Consider the following 17,955-nt stretch of genomic DNA (forward strand, 5'->3'; position numbering starts at 1 on the left):
AAGCATGATGGCACTGCTCCGGAGAGTAACAGAGCCACAGCGACGGATGTCAATCGCCACCCACCCTGGACCCGGTAAGCAGCCATTATGGGGAATTTACAACTCATGACTGTAATACTTATAGTTACAGGTGGGTAGCCGTGTTGGTCTGCCATAGTCAAAACAAAATAAAATAAAAAATTCTTTCCAGTAGCACCTTAGAGACCAACTAAGTTCAACTAAGGAAATCGGCCCTGAATGCTCACTAGAAGGACAGATCCTGAAGTTGAGGCTCCAGTACTTTGGCCACCTCATGAGAAGAGAAGACTCCCTGGAAAAGACCCTGGTGTTGGGAAAGATGGAGGGCACAAGGAGAAGGGGACGACGACAGAGGATGAGATGGTTGGACAGTGTTCTCGAAGCTACTAACATGAGTTTGGCCAAACTGCGGGAGGCAGTGAAGGATAGGCGTGCCTGGCGTGCTCTGGTCCATGGGGTCACGAAGAGTCGGACACGACTGAACGACTGAACAACAACAACAAAGTTTGTTCTTGGTATGGGCTTTCGTGTGCATGCACACTTCTTCAGATACACTGAAACGGACACGAAAGCTCATACCAAGAACAAACTTAGTTGGTCTCTAAGGTGCTACTGGAAAGAATTTTTTATTTTATTTTGTAATACTTATGTAACTGTTATAATTATGTTATTTGTATGTAGATGGTACAATATTTTTTAAGGTTTAAAGAACTATGAAGTCAATTAGACCCCATACATATTTTTTGTAGGTATTCTGCACTTTACAGAATCTTGGATTGTTATAATTGTTTTGCTTGGAGATAACCGAACTACGAGCATTGGTTTGCACAAAATGCTAAGCTAGTACTCTGGTTTGTGTCCTCCCAACATAGCTAAAAGAGGGGATCAGTGTGCCTGACGGTGCTTGCTAGTTCCAGGTAAACTGTAATTTGTTTAGCTTACCATTATGTACAAACTAGGCCTTCTATTGAAATATAATCAGAATTCGTATTTTCCTTTAAAGAAAGAAGGCTTTTTAAATGTGGCATTTATTGATAATTTGGGGCGTGTGTGTGTGTGTGTCCTTTTTCACTGATCCAAGCTTTGGATGGGATTACTTAAAACAAGTTGCCATGCAAAATCAGGTTCCTGTGCAAAAGGCTGCTGTATGTGAATTGAGAACTAGCACCTGGGTCTGGGCATTCAAATGTGCACACACCAACTAAACAGATGCTGAGTTTCACTGCCACCAATTGCCTATTTTGAGCTGAGTGTGGGGAATGGCTGCCTCCACCAACAGTACCAGGAGATTAGAATGATCAAAGTTGGCAGCAGTGACCCAATCTTCACCAGTTGCATGTATTCAGATCCTAAAATGCAATGCACTCAGGCCAGTACTGTAAGCATCTATGGACAAATTCAATCTTGCATAACGAGAATAAGATGCAGATGCTGGACTTTCAGAGAGAACTAAAATTGTTAGGTCTCAAATGGCACACCATTTCTGAGATAAGGAAGCGTCACAACAAAATAATAATTACCATGTATAATTAGCAGCTCACTACACGAAGTTTCACTCATTTAACTAGCAGCTCGAGGCAAAACATTACACATTTTTGCAGCAAAGGAAACTTTTGCTAAAAAGCACTACGGCAAGTGCTGATACAGCTCCTGAGAAAATCCGTACGTTTGAACATTCCAAATTAAACAACCAGTACTTCCAGTCATTTCTTTAGCATTTCATTATTGTACCAGGCTCAAGTACAAAAATACTGCAATAACTTTATAATTAGGAGAAAGCACACTCTTAAAAAGCAAACACATCTGAATAATGCAAGCCATTCTTCCATCATTGACTGCTTTTCTTCTATCTAGGAAAAAGGATTCATTCATTCACTTACTCATTCGCAAAGACACAGCACTTCCTGACGACTTTAATTTCAACATCAAACAATTCAAAGAAATTTAATCCAGGGAAGCCCAGGATGCTGAATGAAGTAGCTTGTGATTTTCTGTTTAAATATAAACTCATAAAAGATGTACAACTATCAAAGTACCATAGCACATGTCCAGCCTGGTGATATACATAGTGCAAGGTTCTGCTGCAATCTGAGCTTAAACAGTTTAACTAAATGATCCTAACACAGCATTTATATTCGGAATAAAAGCACATTCTGATAAAACTGCAACCAACCTGCTTACTGTATGCTAGTGAACTCTATTCCAAAATACAGAGCTTATAGCACTGGTTTTCAAACCTTTATACTTTCAAGGAGGTATTTCCACATGAACCTCTCTGCCAAGAAACCCCTATGCATCTGACACAAAACCCCAAAATGTTGTAGGATTCTTTGAAGGTGTTTCCTGCTTGGCAGGGGGGTTGGACTGGATGGCGCTTGTGGTCTCTTCCAACTCTAGGATTCTATGATTCTAATTATAAATATTCTACATGAAAATCACTGCCATGTAGGCGATTGCTCACAGTATTACTTATAGGCAATTTCACAGCGGTTTAACAAGTTTAAACTAACATCAAAAACATTATGACAAAAACAAGGCACGAAACTACCAGTTTCAGTAACGGCAATACCCAAAGCATAAAAGGAGCTTGTCACCCACCATAAAAGGAAGGCAGCCACCCATCTTTTCCAAAGGCTTTCAAAGAAAAAGAAAAACCACACACACTTTGCCCCTTACCTCCAAAACGACACCAGGGAGGAAATTATGCAAACCTCTCATGAAATGGTGTTGCAGAACATCAGAACTGCTCCTGAGAAAGCCTATTCCGGCTGGCCACTAATAATCCAGCCTACCCCATGGCTTAATTCTGGCATCTCGCACACCAGTAGGGTACATATAGGAAGAGGTATTTCCTGAAATAATCAGGACCCAAGCAACCTATGGTGGTTGCTGTTGTTGCTGTTTAAAAAAGTACGAACCACCACCTGGATCCCAAATCAAATCGGCTTCTGCACCTATTAGCAGCTAGGCTGCTGTATTCTGCACTGACATTTCCACACCATTTTCAAAGGCAGCCCCAGGTGGAATGCATTACAGCAGTCTAGTATAAAAGTCACCAAACCATTGAACCATAAGCCTCAGAAAACTAGTGTTGTGTGAAATAGCCCCATAATCCTGGAGATGGTGTTGGAATTTGCCATAATGTCCAATTATCTGCACCACTTTTATATCTCCAGATGAAATATGGCTAGGCACATGACAGAAGATAAAATTCTGTTTATGTGATCCTTATAGATGCCTCCCGCCAAAGACAGGGAGCAACAATCACATGGATTGGGCATAAGCACGTTGGGATACAGTCCCCTATTCGAACATTATGTAAAATGGGTGGATTTTTAAGGCAGAGCCAGATATAAACAACTGCACTGGGGCGGAGCCTCACAACTCTCTGAGTAGGGATTGGATCGTGTCTATTTAATTTTGCTGTGAATATTATCTTCAGTATTAATTGCTCTCTCTTTCATTCCCCCTCCCCAAGTAGTCTTGTGTTAAATTGCTTAATAAAAAATCAGGCAATGCAAAGCACACTGGAAATTTTATTTTGTACCAAACTACTTGCTTTATGGAAATCACAACTGGGAAAGCCTGCATTTCCCCCCCCTAGCAGGAAAACCAGGCCCTTTTTACACTGGGGTATCCTCTTTTAGTATGGCACGGCTCAATAATTTCTATTTCTAAAAACTCAGCCCTCAACTATTGGAGGACAAGGAGTGACATTGCTTTTTGAAAACTACCACAGCTAACTTGAGAACATTTTTTAATCAACAGAGACGGAACTGGATGAAGTTTATGTATTGTTTTTAACACTCGATTGGGAGCCACCCAGAGTGGCTGGGGAAACTCAGCCAGATGGACAGGGTATAAATAATAATAATAATAATAATAAAATTATTATTATTATTATTATTATTATTTATTTGATTGTCGGGAAGGCAAAACACAGCAGTACTTACGACTCAGAGCCTTTCAAAACAGGATTTCTACTATCTTTCCCAAGTACAGGGTGGTGGCAGCAGTCAAACGAATCATGATCCAAGGGGCCCAGCACTGGCCTGAGACGGACCCTTATGCGCCAGGCACTCCTGCACCCGGCCCCCACTCCTCCCAGACAGGCCCCTGCCTTGGATGCTCTGGGTGGACAGCACAATACCTGGGGGCTTTCGGTTCGGAGTCGCTCAGTTGCTCTGTGCTCTGGTCATGCGTGCTTCCCAGGCATTGCACACACACTGGGTAATTTGATAGCAGGCACAAATGTCCACAGCAGTGCAACTAAGGAAGAGAGACAGCAGTGGGTGTGGCGCTGCCTAATTTTGTGCTTTGAGGTGGGGGGGGGGGAAGAGAACATATGATCAGGTGTCCCTCACTTAATCCTGTATAGGGTAATGTAATGCCTCATGATTTGGCACTGCCACTGTTTTGCACCAACGAAAACAACAGAAGGCATGCTTTCTTTGCTCCCCCGGCAATAAAATAAGAATAAAACAAAACCTTGAAGGGGCCAGCTGCCTCTTCTGTGGAGGGCGGTAGGGATGGCCGGTGCGAGTGTGAGAGAGAAATGATGAGGAATGATTCATAAGCAGTAAACAGCTGTCATGGACTGGCTGGATGCTGAGGTGGGGTGAGAGGCACCTGCTAGGGAACGCCGAAAGGAACCCCCAAGGGAAGAAGACTCGGAGCCCAGCGATTGGAAGTGGGGCGACAAGGAGTGGTCAGAGGGAGAGCAGACAGGGAGGAGGAGGTGTCATTAGCCATGGGTAGGCAAACTAAGGCCGGGGGGGCAGATCCGGCCCAATCGCCTTCTAAATCCACCCCACATGTTTTCACATGAGTAGAATGTGTCCTTTTATTTAAAACTAGTGCTTTAAACCCGTTAAATTAACGGGCGCTAGAACATTCCTTCCGGCATCCGTTCCGTCACTCTCTCTCCTCCGCCGCTTCGCTTCCGCCCGTGCTCCCTCAGCTACCTTCCAGTCTTCCGCCCGGCCGTGCTCACTCCCACCATGGGTCCCCCCCCCCCCGGCTCCCTCGCCGCGCGGCCTTTCCGTTCCGCCCGCTGGCTCCCTCTCTGCCTTGCCTGCCATGCTTCGTGGCTGGGCTGCCCCCAGGAAAGAGCCACCTGGGGGTTTTTGCTCGATCCCTCGGAGATCGCGGGGCCCCTGCGCTCCCTTGCTCCCACCTGGTAGGCGCCGTAGTTGTTCTCGGGGTCGCTGAGTGGCACGCGGCGCCCGAAGTCTCTGCGTTCCAAGTCCCAACAGCTGTCCGTGGGGCACATGCGCAGTAGCGCGATCCCACGGACAGAGGGACTGAACGCAGAGACACTTGCACTTTATTAGTGTAGATGCATCTCCGGGTTATTTGTGGGGCCTGCCTGGTGTTTTTACATAAGTAGAATGTGTGCTTTTATTTCAAATGCATCTCTGGGTTATTTGTGGGGCATAGGAATTTGTTCATACATTTTTTTCCCAAAATATAGTCCGGCCCTCCGCAAGGTCTGAGGGACAGTGGACCGGCCCCCTGCTGAAAAAGTTTGCTGACCCCTGTCATAAGCTGAAGAGGCAACAGGATTTAGTGAGCTGGAAGAGGCTGGAGCAGAGAACAGTCCAGAAGCAGAGGCTGGAGGGGGGGGCAACAGGTGATGAGATATGCTGAAGAAGCCAGGGGGCCTTTCCCTCCTACTGTGACCAGCTCCCCAATCCCAACCCCGGTCTCTCAGAACCTGCAGAGGTAAGAAGAGGGCATTGCAGAGCTGGACAAGGTGCCAGTGTCTTCAATTGCTTGTTAAGGAGCCAGGGGAGGAGGAGACTTAAGAGAGCTGTGGAAAAGTGGGGACCTTCAACTGCCTCATTGGGGCAAGGTCTACTAGGAATAGTTGTTGTGCTCACGAGGCCTGAGCTGTTTTGTTTCTTTGAATAAAGAGTTAACTTCACGGACACCTTATAAGTTATTGCTGGCCTGCTTTCAACACCAGCCCTGACAATAGCATTTCCTTTTGCAAATAAGACAAGAGCAGAGAGCCAAGAAGTCAATAAACCAGAAATAAACAATATTGTCTTTAAAGGGGGTGGGAATCCCTTTGAATAGAAGAGTGATTGTGCTGGATCCATCCAGGTGCTTCAGGAAATGCACAAGCAGACTTTGAGGCAAATAGCCCCTTTTCGGTTGCTTGTCTCCCCTCCTTCAGCATATTCAGGGACAGACAGCCTCTGAACCAGGAGGATGAAATATGTCTTATCAAATGATATTCAGCGAATTGATATTTTAAAGTTCTCTAAGCCAGTAGCTAAAACCATATGATGTGTTGTGTGGAAAAGTCAGTTATCTTCTGCTGCACTTCAATTCCACGGAGGGATCTCAAGTTCTAGTTTTACAGAAATGATGAAAACCTATTGAGTACCAGGCAAACAAAGCAGTGCTTGTTAAAAATATCTAAACTACAACTTGTAATTTCTTATCTACTTTCTCAGATCTGTACCATGCAATTCTCTGTATGTTTACTCAGAATTAAGTCCCACTATGTTTGCTGATCAGAAGGTCGGCTGTTCGAATCCCCGCGACGGGGTGAGCTCCCGTTGCTCGGTCCCTGCTCCTGCCCACCTAGCAGTTCGAAAGCACGTCAAAGCGCAAGTAACTAAATAGGTACCACTCCGGCGGGAAGGTAAACGGTGTTTCCGTGCGCTGCTCTGGTTCACCAGAAGCAGCTTACTCATGCTGGCCACAGGACCCGGAAGCTGTACGCATGCTCCCTCAGCCAGTAAAGCGAGATGATCACAGCTACCCCAGAGTCTTAATGGACTGAATGGTCAGGGGTCCCTTTACCTTTACCTTTTATGCTCAGTGTGTGAGGTTTGCTCCCTAGGAAGCATGTTTGGGAGGTTCCGTGATTTAATTTGGATAGCTTTAAGAGTATAAACACCATGAACACAAAGGCAGCACAGCACAATCGATGGAAGGGGGGAAAAAATAAAACTTTTGCCTCCGTTTTGGTTCAGGACCTTAGACCATCAAGGGACTGCACAAAAGACAATCCACTGATAGTTGTTTGTCCAAGGGCCTCAAAAACCCTGCAAAACTATCCAACAGCTGTTTAAAGAAACAGTAGTAACAGCAAACATGTGCATTTATAAACAACAATTCTTAACTTACATATATTTTACATTGCCAAGACCCATAACTGAGTCATAGTACAAACATGGTGTTTTCTTAAAAAACAAAAAACAGTAATAATAAGGAATTGGTCCCGTAACTCATGTCTAGCCTTCTGGAGCTGAAAAGGTTTCAGAATGTCTCATTCAGTTCTTATGGGGTAGGAAGAGGAAGGTCCCTCCTTTGAAACACAACAATCTTGTCATTTCACCAGTGCCCAGCAAAATCAGAGGTGGCATTATCTAGAGGCTCCAGATTCAGGTTAACAGAAAGTAAGTCAGAGTATCACAAAGTTCAAGGTGTCAGTGGCCAGACCCAAGGTCTACGTTCCTGTCTAAGGAGGCAAGGGAAGCGGGTGGCACTGTGGGTTAAACCACAGAGCCTAGGGCTTGCCGATCGGAAGGTCGGCGGTTCAAATCCCCACAACGGGGTGAGCTACCATTGTTCAGTCCCTGCTCCTGCCCACCTAGCAGTTAGAAAGCACGTGAAGTACAATTAGATAAATAGGTACCGCTGTGGCGGGAAGGTAAAGGGTGTTTCCATGTGCTGCTCTAGTTCGCCAGAAGCGGCTTAATCATGCTGGCCACATGACCCGGAGGCTGTACGCCGGCTCCCTCGGCCAGTAACGCAAGATGAGCGCCACAACCCCAGAGTCGCCCGCGACTCGACCTAATGGTCAGGGGTCCCTTTACCTTTAAGGAGGCAAAGGTGACCCCAGAACAGACTCCAGCACTGGCTTTGGTAAACACACAACCTAGAGACATTTTTAAAGGAGTTATATAATATGTATGTGGTATGCACTTCATGTGGATTTCTGCAATAATTATCTTTTTTAAAGACTGTATTCAGTCATGCTGGACACATGACCCGGAAGCCATACGCCAGCTCCCTCGGCCTCTAAATTGAGATGAGCGCCGCAACCCCAGAGTCGTCCGCGACTGCACCTAACGGGCATGGGTCCCTTTACTTTTACAACATTTTTAGTCCTATTTGAATGCATGTTTTTTTCCACACACAAAAAATCCCTATAATTTCTTTGGATTAGAACTCAGTTTGTTCCTATAAAAAACAATGTAAATGCAAATGAACTCAAAATAGCCCATCTTTTGATCCTCTCAAAATATCAGAATCCATGAAAACCTACTTCATCAAGAATATGTAGCTCCTCTCAGAAGAGGAACTCAGAAGTGGTATGCACATGAAGCAGATTCAATGGAAGTATTCCAAATGTTTCAGTGCACTCTTTTAGAAGGCAGATACAAAACACATAAAAGCTTTGTGCAAAATGAAAATCTCCCACATTAAGGAGAAAGGTTCTATCCCATCCATCTCCATGATTTTCCTTTATTAGAGGATATTCCTTGACTATCATCATGGAGATATGTCTATGCAGTTTTGGCACGTAGAAACGATGCAAGCTTCCTAATGCAAAGAATTGTATAAACAGAAAGAAAGAAGTGATCTGTACCCATGGGAGCATTATCATGAATCAGACTTAATGAAAATATAGATTAGCTGTCCATTATTTAGGATATGGAAATTTAAGCCTTACTGTTAACTCCACTTATATTCCTTGTCATTGTTGTTAAAGAGAGTATTATTTTTGTAAATTGTTTATACTGAATTGTGTATACTGAATTTTATTCATAAGTTTCTGAAGACTGTTATGCTTTGGAGCTTTAATATAGAACTGTACACAAAATATTAAGCATTTGCAAAATAAAGCCCAGTTGTAATATTGCAAATTCCCGCATGGTGTGATTCCAAAACGCCTTTTGTGTAAACAGTTGTAAACATGGATCTAAAGCAGCAATATGCTATATATTATTTGAGGGCAAATTGTAGTTGGTGAGGAATAAATATTTTTGATATTTGTTTTTTTTAAGAAAGCTTTTTTAGTCTGTTCTACTGCTTTTAAGATTTGTATTTAAGGGGGGGTCTGGAAACTGCACTTTCTAAGAGCATGTTTTCAATCTAGTTGTTTCATCTCACAAATAAAGTGAGCCACAGTTTTATTCAATGAAAAAATGTTGGTAAATTTATATTCAGATGATGCCCCAATGGGACCTTGCACAAGGAAACTATATTCTTGTATGTCACAGAAGACGACTATGCAAGTCAAAATGTGTTTGCTGCAGTCATAATCTTCAGAACACATCTGATATCACCTCCTGGATAAAACTGATCTGTGCAATTATATACATTCAATGTATCTTATTTATGTGAAGCTCTATACCGTTTGTTAACATTATCGTTCATAACTGTATCTCTCATTGAAGTTTTTTTAGCCTTCCATATTGTGTTAACTGAGTATCTTGACTTTTTTTTTTTGTACTGATAAATGCAAGTGGTGAGCGAATAACTCATTTACCTGAGCTGGAAGTCAGGAAAACAGCAGTTAATAAAACCAATAAATACTGTAAAACAGCAAGATTGATTTGGAACAAAGTTAGCACAAACAATACACGATTAAAGGTTAACTCCTCTACGAAACTGGCAGTAACAAGTCACACATTCTAAACGTCTGACAAAGATGGCAAGATTCCAAATGGCTGTCTCTCTGACTCGTTTTAAAATAAAGACTGGCTTCAAATTGCTGTTGCAGCACACCATGCAACGCTTTACAACAGCCTTCAGCAATCTAGAGCAGCTTTGGACTACATTTCCCATCAGCCTCAGCCAGCATAGCCTGCTGGGAGGGACTGGTGTTCTGTTTTGGACTACAACACCCATCTGTAGGGCACCAGATTGACAAGAGAGCAGCATTAATGATTTAGCTAGAAACAATAGTTTGCATTCCATTTCTGTGGAAAAGTGCAGAAGGACCCTGAATCTTGCTTATAAGTCTTAAAAGTGAGCACTTTTATATGTAGAGTAATAAGCATGCTTAATTTTATTTTGGTCTAGCTCTTGCCTCTTTGAAAGACCAATATTCTCAAAGACATGGTAATAATTTGTGTATCAAAATACTACCAATTAAATGCAAGATACGTGCCAGTAAAAAAAATCCAAAAGGTTTTCATCCACTGTCTAGATTTAGTAGTAGTAAGAAACAAATTCCCACCAGTATCTGATGTTAAAATTAGAAATTCAATACTGGTTCAATTAGGACTGAAGGGGGAGTGAAGAGAAGAGACCACACCACAGATCACAAGTTCCCCATGAAAATCTGTGGCGCCTCTTAGTATTCCCACAAGAGAGGGTGGCCTATGCACCTGCTACAGTTTAAAATACACTAAAAAGTAAATTTAGTTGAAGGACAATTACACTGAATTGAATACGTTGGTAGGATTGCGAGAAGTTTTGTAGACTAAAGAAGGAAGGTCACTGTAATACGAAATTTTAGTGATAAGTTTAAGTGTGACAATTTTAAGCAGTGATTAATTTGTGAAGTATAGATAATAGTGATGAATGTTAGGATATCCTAAGGAGGGTTTGAAGGAAGTCATGGCCTTAAAAAGCCAAAATGATAAGAGTTGAAAAGATAATGTGATGGATTTTATTATTGTATTGTTATAAAAACCAATAAAAATGATATGGCAAAAAATACACTAAAAAGTATACCTTTCGACTGATTTCTTTAAAAGTGAATTCTGACTACATAGCTAAGTGACTGGAAGACACCTTCAAAACTGTTTTTACTAATCAGCAGTCACGTGATATTCTCAAGAGTGCTTCCACACAGGAGCATTGTCTTGTTCAATATTTTCCGTGTGCACAATTCTTGTTTCTTCAGTCGCAACATGCATATTGCTTCCTACCATACGCAGCAGTGGTGGAGCCTGACAAAAATGAATCAGCTGCAAGTTTCTGTCCCTCCCTTCAACTCCTCCTCCTCTGAACACCTTTTCCCCATTCTGGTCCTGCATGCAGGTATTTCAGTACCTGTGCATGGACGCCTATAAAAAATTAACGTTTGCTTTTGTGCTGTTGCACAGTAGCTGCTATCAGCCTTGGTTATCCTGTTTCACAATGGGCAAAATGGAGGCTTGTACTTGCGGGAGAGGCAATTCCATTTGTGTTGTCTACATTTTAAAGACTGTGATATGCCTAAAACTTGCACAAGTGATAAAAAGTGCTAGTGAGCTTTGATACTACCGCTGACAGCAGAAGTATATATAAATTGTAACTTATTTGCTATTCTGTGGAACGGAAAAATCCAGATTAAATCAAAAAAATCTATGTGGGTTGGCATTTTGTTTATATCCCACTCTTCCCCCCACAAAATGTTGGTAGACGCAGGTAAAGTTGGCGCAACCAGCTGGCAATGACGGACATCACTTTCTCCATCTTTGGAATTTGCTAAATTCTTTGTCACAGCATTTCACTGTGGCAAGGAGTTCCAAAGCTCAGCTTTCCTAAAGCTATCGGTAAGTACGGAGATTTGCTCTGGAGTCACTAGGTTTGTCCACACAGCCAACTTAATCTGAAAAACCACTGTTTTCCGATTTGAAATTGGCAGCTCACATTCATGCACATTTGAAGTTGAATGCTTCGGTTCGAATTTGGACTTCTAGTTGAACTTAGAGAAACTCTGAAAATGTTTCTGTCACTCATGTCTCTGCAGTACTCAGCCAATCCTAATCCAAAAATATAGCTATGGCAAAGAGTTCCCTCCCATGTGTGCCTGGGCAGAAGACACATGTGACTGGCAGGGGCTCCTACTCCATCTGTTGTTATGAGGACTGACCAGCGTTCTCAATACTGTATTGGGCTAAGGCAGCCTGAGAATGCTCAGATCTCTTCACAAGTCATGCCTCAAAGCAAATTCTTCACAGCTGGCCAGGAGAAAGGTACAGTCGCTAATTTGAATAGCTCCAGCTTTTTTATTGATATTTGCTAATAACAACAGTGGTGAACAAAGTGTGCACCTATATTTTATTTTGCTTAATAATCTATATTAATTTTGTGAATGGAGAAGGAGTCTTGGGAAGAGAAACGGTGGGTGGCATCTGTGTGTTATGAAAACTTTTTTAGTATATGTGCTGCCAAAGCGAGCACGTTATGAAAACTTCCCGCGGGGGCAGGTTGAGAGACTGACCCCCCAAGGCGGACGAAGCTTCCGTGCCCTCTGGGTTCTGGAGTCCAGGGGCACAAGGGTAATATGCGATTGTTTCCCAGCTTGAAAAACAACACGCATCAGCCAGTGAGGCTAAAAACCTACTTTATTGTAGATAAGTGCAGAATATATATATCTGCGTAGCAGCTCATAATTCAGAGCTGTCTGTAAAAGCGTCTGCATCTCCTATTGCAGAACTGAAAGTAAAATACATCCGTACATTACAATGACATCACATGTGTGGGAAAGCTGGTAGGGCTGCTGTGATTCCCACAGGGTGAATACATGACTGCTTCATCGTCTTCGTAGCTCGGCTTGTACTGATATCACAACACTGTGTGTGTGAAGCAGGTGTACTCAGTGCATGCTCATGCCATTTATTTCTGAGGCTTATAGTTCCTAATTGTGCCTCCCTGGACCAAGGCTATGGGAGGAGGTTGCAGGTTGTGAGGAGTTGGTGGTGCGAACAGTTTAGACCCCTTAGGTTGCATCACACTTTGTGTAGAATATTGCCTGCACATTTTCCTTACCGGTAAGCCAATTGGCAATAGCCTCCTTGTATTTGTATATTTTAAAAAATAAACACACCAGAGGATCAGGAGACTGAATTTAAAAATCCTCCTCTGTGGTATCATTTCAATCAAAGGGGTAGCCAGCGAGCCAGGGCTCATAGCAGAAATAAAAATAGTCAAACTACCGGTAGCTTTAGAAGCTAGCAAAATAGATTAGCAGGAATGATACATCCGATGAAGTGGACATAGGCCATAACAGATGTGCTTATTTCAAGGTACTAGTACTGTTATTTTGCTAAAATTGCACTATAATCTACTTTACAGGGTTGTTGTGGGGATAAAAACACTTTGACAAACATTAAATGCTTTTACAATAGTAGGATGATGCAGAGGATGATTCAGGTGAGAACTCAATGGGCAAAACCTTTATGTATTTTGGGATCAAAAATTGTAAACTGCCTGCACAGCCCACCCAAGCAAGCTAGTCTTAAGAGACAGCCGCACACAGGATTTGCCAAGGACCCAAATATAAAGTCCAGTGTTTGTAGGCCAGAATGTCTTGGCTGTCTCACAAAGATTCTTTTTTCTTTGATTTTTAGATAAGCTTTCTTATGATTCCAATCCTTAAAAACTGGGAGCAGGCTTATTATTATTATTCCTTATTCATTGGTATAATTTTTATATCCACTCCACCATTCCTTCAAGGAGGCTCAAGGTGGCATTCATTAGTTCCTTTTTCCCAATGTTACCCTCATAACCACCCTGTGAGGTAGGACAGGCCAAGAGACAAGGACTGGCCCAAGTGAGTTTCATGGTTGATTTTAACCTTGGTCTCCCAGGCCCTAGTCAATTTAATATCCCTCCACCTCACTCCATATTCTGAAAAAAAAGATGTACAAATTAATAAGCCAGGAAAGGGAGAATCATCTTTCCCCATTGGTCTGAAAAATTATGGCGTCCCTTGCTAACACTCCTGTGTGACACATTTAAGATTAACCCATTCAGGCTCCACTCCTGTACAGGGAGTAATCCCCATGGAATTCAGGGGAGCTTACTTCTGAGTACCTACCATTTCTTTGGTATGAACCCACACTAGCAATTGTGAAGCAGCGACCCCTTCTGAATCAAGGGAAGGCACTCAAATTCTAAGAATTAACAAAACTGCATTATTTAAGTGCCCACTGTTTCTTTGCAAAGGTGGAGAGATTCAGAATAGGTGAGGGCCACACAACTTTCCTCCCAGTCTGAACAAGCGCCAACTTGATGAATATCCACTTTATGAAATCATGTTTCTCTTCTGAATATATGAGATTTGGCAGGAATTGGATCTATGGCTTCTTTACCACATACCCACCTCACAAACCCTTACCCAAACCACGTTTTTCCCTTCTGACTTTTCCTATACCGTAATGCTGCAAACCAAACTGTGGGAACCCCTGAAACTGAGCCTTTAAGGCCCACAGATATGCAGCAGACAATGTATTCTCACCCAGTTATCTAGAGCTTTGGGGTGACCCCAAATCAAGGTACACAGCAGCCAAATCCAGCCAGTTTCTTCTAGCACCAGAGGGAGGAAATCCAAAAAGCACCTCCCCTGCTTCTTGTGCATAAAAACACCCTAATGATTAATTAAAACCATTAACCAATTGCTGCCCCTTTCATGACATGCAGAACCAGCTGTCTGAGGCAACTCTCTCACTCTGCCTAATGGTATATAGCCAGCTCTGCTATTATCCCAACTTGCTTGCCCAGTTTCATATGAAAACAACCCAATTTTCCAAACCCGCTACATTTATTGCGCCATTTAAAATACCTTTAGGAGACTTAATGGTGCTGAGCAGCTAATTGCCCACATCTCACTTTCTCCTCTTTTCAATTGCAGCCCCCCTTCGGCCACAGCGGGGTATCCCCTTGCCGGGGAATCCCCAGAATGCCTCACCCAAGCTGCTACACACTCCGTTGCGAACCGCACAGAGGATACTCCTCGCCATCATCCTGCACACCTCCTTGCAAATCCAACTGTTGCCCCATCGTCCCTTCCATTTCAAGCGCTGCTTTCCCTCGGGAGCAGCAGCCTCCCGCCAGCGTCGCCCCGCCTCCTCCGGCAGCCTCCATCCCCCTTGAAGAGCGGCCTCTTCTTCTCCCCCTCCGGCCGGCGGAGCCTCCTCTTGGCAACGAGCCGCGCCCCGGAGCCTGCCCTTTCGCGGCTCGTCTTTCCCACCCGGCCGCCCTGTTCCCCGCTGCCTGCCAGGCTCGGCTCCTCCCCGCGCTCTGGGCAGCTGAATGGGGGGAAGCGAGCGGGCGCCAAATCCCCCGACGACGCTCCCGGGGTCCGAGGCGCCTCGCTCGCAAGGTGGCCGCCCTGGGCTGGGCGCGCAAAGCAGCAGCAGTTGCCCAGAGGGGAGAAGCCGGCGCTAAAATCTTGGCCGGTGTTAAACCTTCCGCGCGGCGCGCACCCGACGGAGCAGCAGGCGCAACAGGCAGCTGCCCCGCCGCCGCCCCCCGACCAAACAAACAGTCCCGCTCGTGGCTGCCAGGCTCCTTACCCGCTGGGGGGCTTGCAGTTCCCCGGCTGCAGCGCCGCCGTCTCCATGGGGGGAGCCTCCTCCGCTGCCTTCTGGACGGAGCTGCTGCGGCCGGAGCTCGGTCGGGTGCCGGTTGTTGGTTACAGGGAGGGGGATACAAATGAAATAAAATGGCCAGGGACTCCGCCGAGCCGATTTCTTCGTCGCCTGCGTTGCCCTCCCTGCTCACATGTTGCCCTCCCCGTCTCCAGCAAGGCGCCTAAAAGGGAGGCAGAGAAAGGGAAGGAGGAAAGATAAGGCTGGTGGCCGTCGGGCACCCAAGCAGCGAGCCTCCGCGGGCGGGCGGCTCGCGAAAGCCCGTCCAGGGACACGGAGCGCCCGCTCGCTTCGGTCCCGCGGCACCTTAAGACTTTGACGACGACTCCGCCGTCAGACGCTGGGCAGGACTCAGGGCGGGGGGTTGGGGTGGAGAGCCATGCAATATGCATGCATGCGTCTGTCCAACAGGTATTTTCTTTCTCGGGCCGAGCAAACACCGGCTTGGCCTTCAACAACAAGGTGGAACAGGCTGGAGCAAAAGCGCAACTTCTCTCGCGAAGGTGTAACAGAAGCGCGTGCAACAACAACCGTAAGCGGAGAGCCGAAATCCGAGCGCAAGGCTGCTGCAACGCGCGGGGGGTCAAGCAAATGCCTTGGCTCGGGGCTGCAGCGCCGCAATGCTCCCTGAAGATGGGCATGGCGCCTAGTCAGCTCGGCGAGGCTTACCTTCTCAACAAGCGTGCATTGAGCAGGACTGGTCAGTGGAGCAGCAGGCGACTGGGTGGGAAACGGGACGACCAGCCTTCATAACCCGGGATTTCGAAAAGGAGGTTGGGTTGGAGCCGCGGGAAACTAAGCTGCGCAGCGACGATGAGCGCCATTGCTGCCCATCTGCTTACCTCGCGGCTCCCCGCGCGCCGCACCTCTTGCAGCCGGTCAGAGAGCCGTCGCGCCGCGATGCCCGCCCGGCAGCCTGCGCCGGCCGAGCCCGAAAGTTCAGGCGAGCGGCAGGGGGAGGAGGCGCGAGCGGCGCGTTTCCATGTGACTGCGCGGGACAAATACAAACAGCAGCGGCCCCAGGAATCTCCCGAGCCGAGGGCAGCAAGTGGCGCGCCCACAGGCGGCAGCACGCCCCCGCCCCGGGTCGCGCCCACGAGCAGAAGGCGCCCGAGCAAACCGGGCGGGGGCGAGAAGGACACGCTTTGCTTGCATAATCCGGACTCGAAAGGGAACATTACTCGCCCTGGAGAGTACAAAGGGAATTAACATAGGTTGCGCCCGACCGTGTGGTGTTAAATTAAGTTAGGCAGCAGATCTGGGTGTTTCCTTATTACAGACACTATAAGGCTGCATAACTGGCGTAGCCTTTGAAATAGGCAGGGGTCTTTTTTCACCTTGGGCTTTTGCACATTGCAGTTATGCAGGATAAGGCCATCTAAAGCAGCAGCTGCTATCCGTAAAGCCGGGCATGTTGTCAAAACGGGTGTGTTCCCTCTGTCTGTCTGTCTCTCAGGCTATAAACTGGTATGTTAATATACTGATATACAGAGGATATAATATATTGGCATTCAGAGGTGACTAAGTTATTGTACTACTTCCTGTTTTGCCTATTTCATTCATAAGTAAGTTGAACATGGTGAGGGAGAGTGGCATAGCCCTGGGGAAAGAAAGATTGACACTGGGATCTGCTACCCTAGAGTGGATTCTGTTGCCTGAGACAGTCCCCCCTCAGGGATGGGCTGGCCCTGGGTTTGCCCCAATAGGAAGTGACCTGAAAAGCTCTCTGTGTATGCAAGTAGTGCTTGAGAAATGCATTCCTGGCACAAAACAGATTACAACCATTCCAGCAAAATGCACTTCAGACTGACATGAGGATGGTGTGTGTACAGCACCTCCACAAGGCACCTACATCTAGCACTGGATGCCCATTATCTCACAGGGTGTACATTCCCTAAGGCTGCAATCCTTAACTGCACATACTTGGAAGCAAGTAAGGTAAAGGGACCCCTGACAGTTAGTTCCATGTCATGTGGCCAGCATGACTAAGCCGCTTCTGGCGAACCAGAGCAGCACACAGAAACACTGTTTACCTTCCCGCCGGAGTGGTACCTATTTATCTACTTGCACTTTGACGTGCTTTCGAACTGCTAGGTGGGCAGCAGCAGGGACCGAGCAATGGGAGCTCACCCCGTCGTGGGGATTCAAACCACCAACCACCTGATCGGCATGCCCTAGGCTCTGTGGTTTAGACCACCTGATCGGCATGCCCTAGGCTCTGTGGTTTAGACCAGCAAGTAGCATTGGACTAAATAGGACTTACTTCTACATAGACATGGGTAGAAAATGGAAAATGGAAGCTTATTCTTTACCATATTTATTGATTTTCTGATATAACATAACTAAAAATATATCCAGATCAACTGGTCAACCCACAGGAAATCTAATTATATTAAGATAGGTTTTGTTCAAATATAACATTTACACAAACACAATGTAGGTTCAATTCTGAGTGCTAGTTTTGTCCTTCTAGGGTTGAGGCCAGATTGTGAACCTATCCAGACATTAAAGATCTGCTTGGCTATTTTTGTAGACTCTGTCTATAAGATCAATTTGGTTAGCAGGCATGAGAAACAGTTTAGATGAAGTAGTGCTCAGGTTG

General features: G+C 45.4%; 1 protein-coding gene across 2 annotated transcripts in view; it reads right to left on the minus strand.

Moving 5' to 3' along the window:
* Positions 1–15,498, minus strand: part of LOC117058040 (protein cordon-bleu-like) — an 83,297-nt gene extending 67,799 nt beyond the window's left edge. The window contains exon 1 of one of the 2 annotated variants that reach the window (XM_033168923.1): positions 15,279–15,498. In XM_033168923.1, the coding sequence (XP_033024814.1) occupies positions 15,279–15,325 (47 nt within the window). In that variant the 5' untranslated portion in view covers positions 15,326–15,498. The remainder of the gene's footprint in view (positions 1–15,278) is intronic. The other variant, XM_033168922.1, reaches the window with a different exon arrangement.
* Between the last annotated feature and the right edge of the window lie 2,457 nt (positions 15,499–17,955).

This window comes from Lacerta agilis, chromosome 14, assembly GCF_009819535.1.
Source record: "Lacerta agilis isolate rLacAgi1 chromosome 14, rLacAgi1.pri, whole genome shotgun sequence".
Lineage (NCBI taxonomy): Eukaryota > Metazoa > Chordata > Lepidosauria > Squamata > Lacertidae > Lacerta > Lacerta agilis.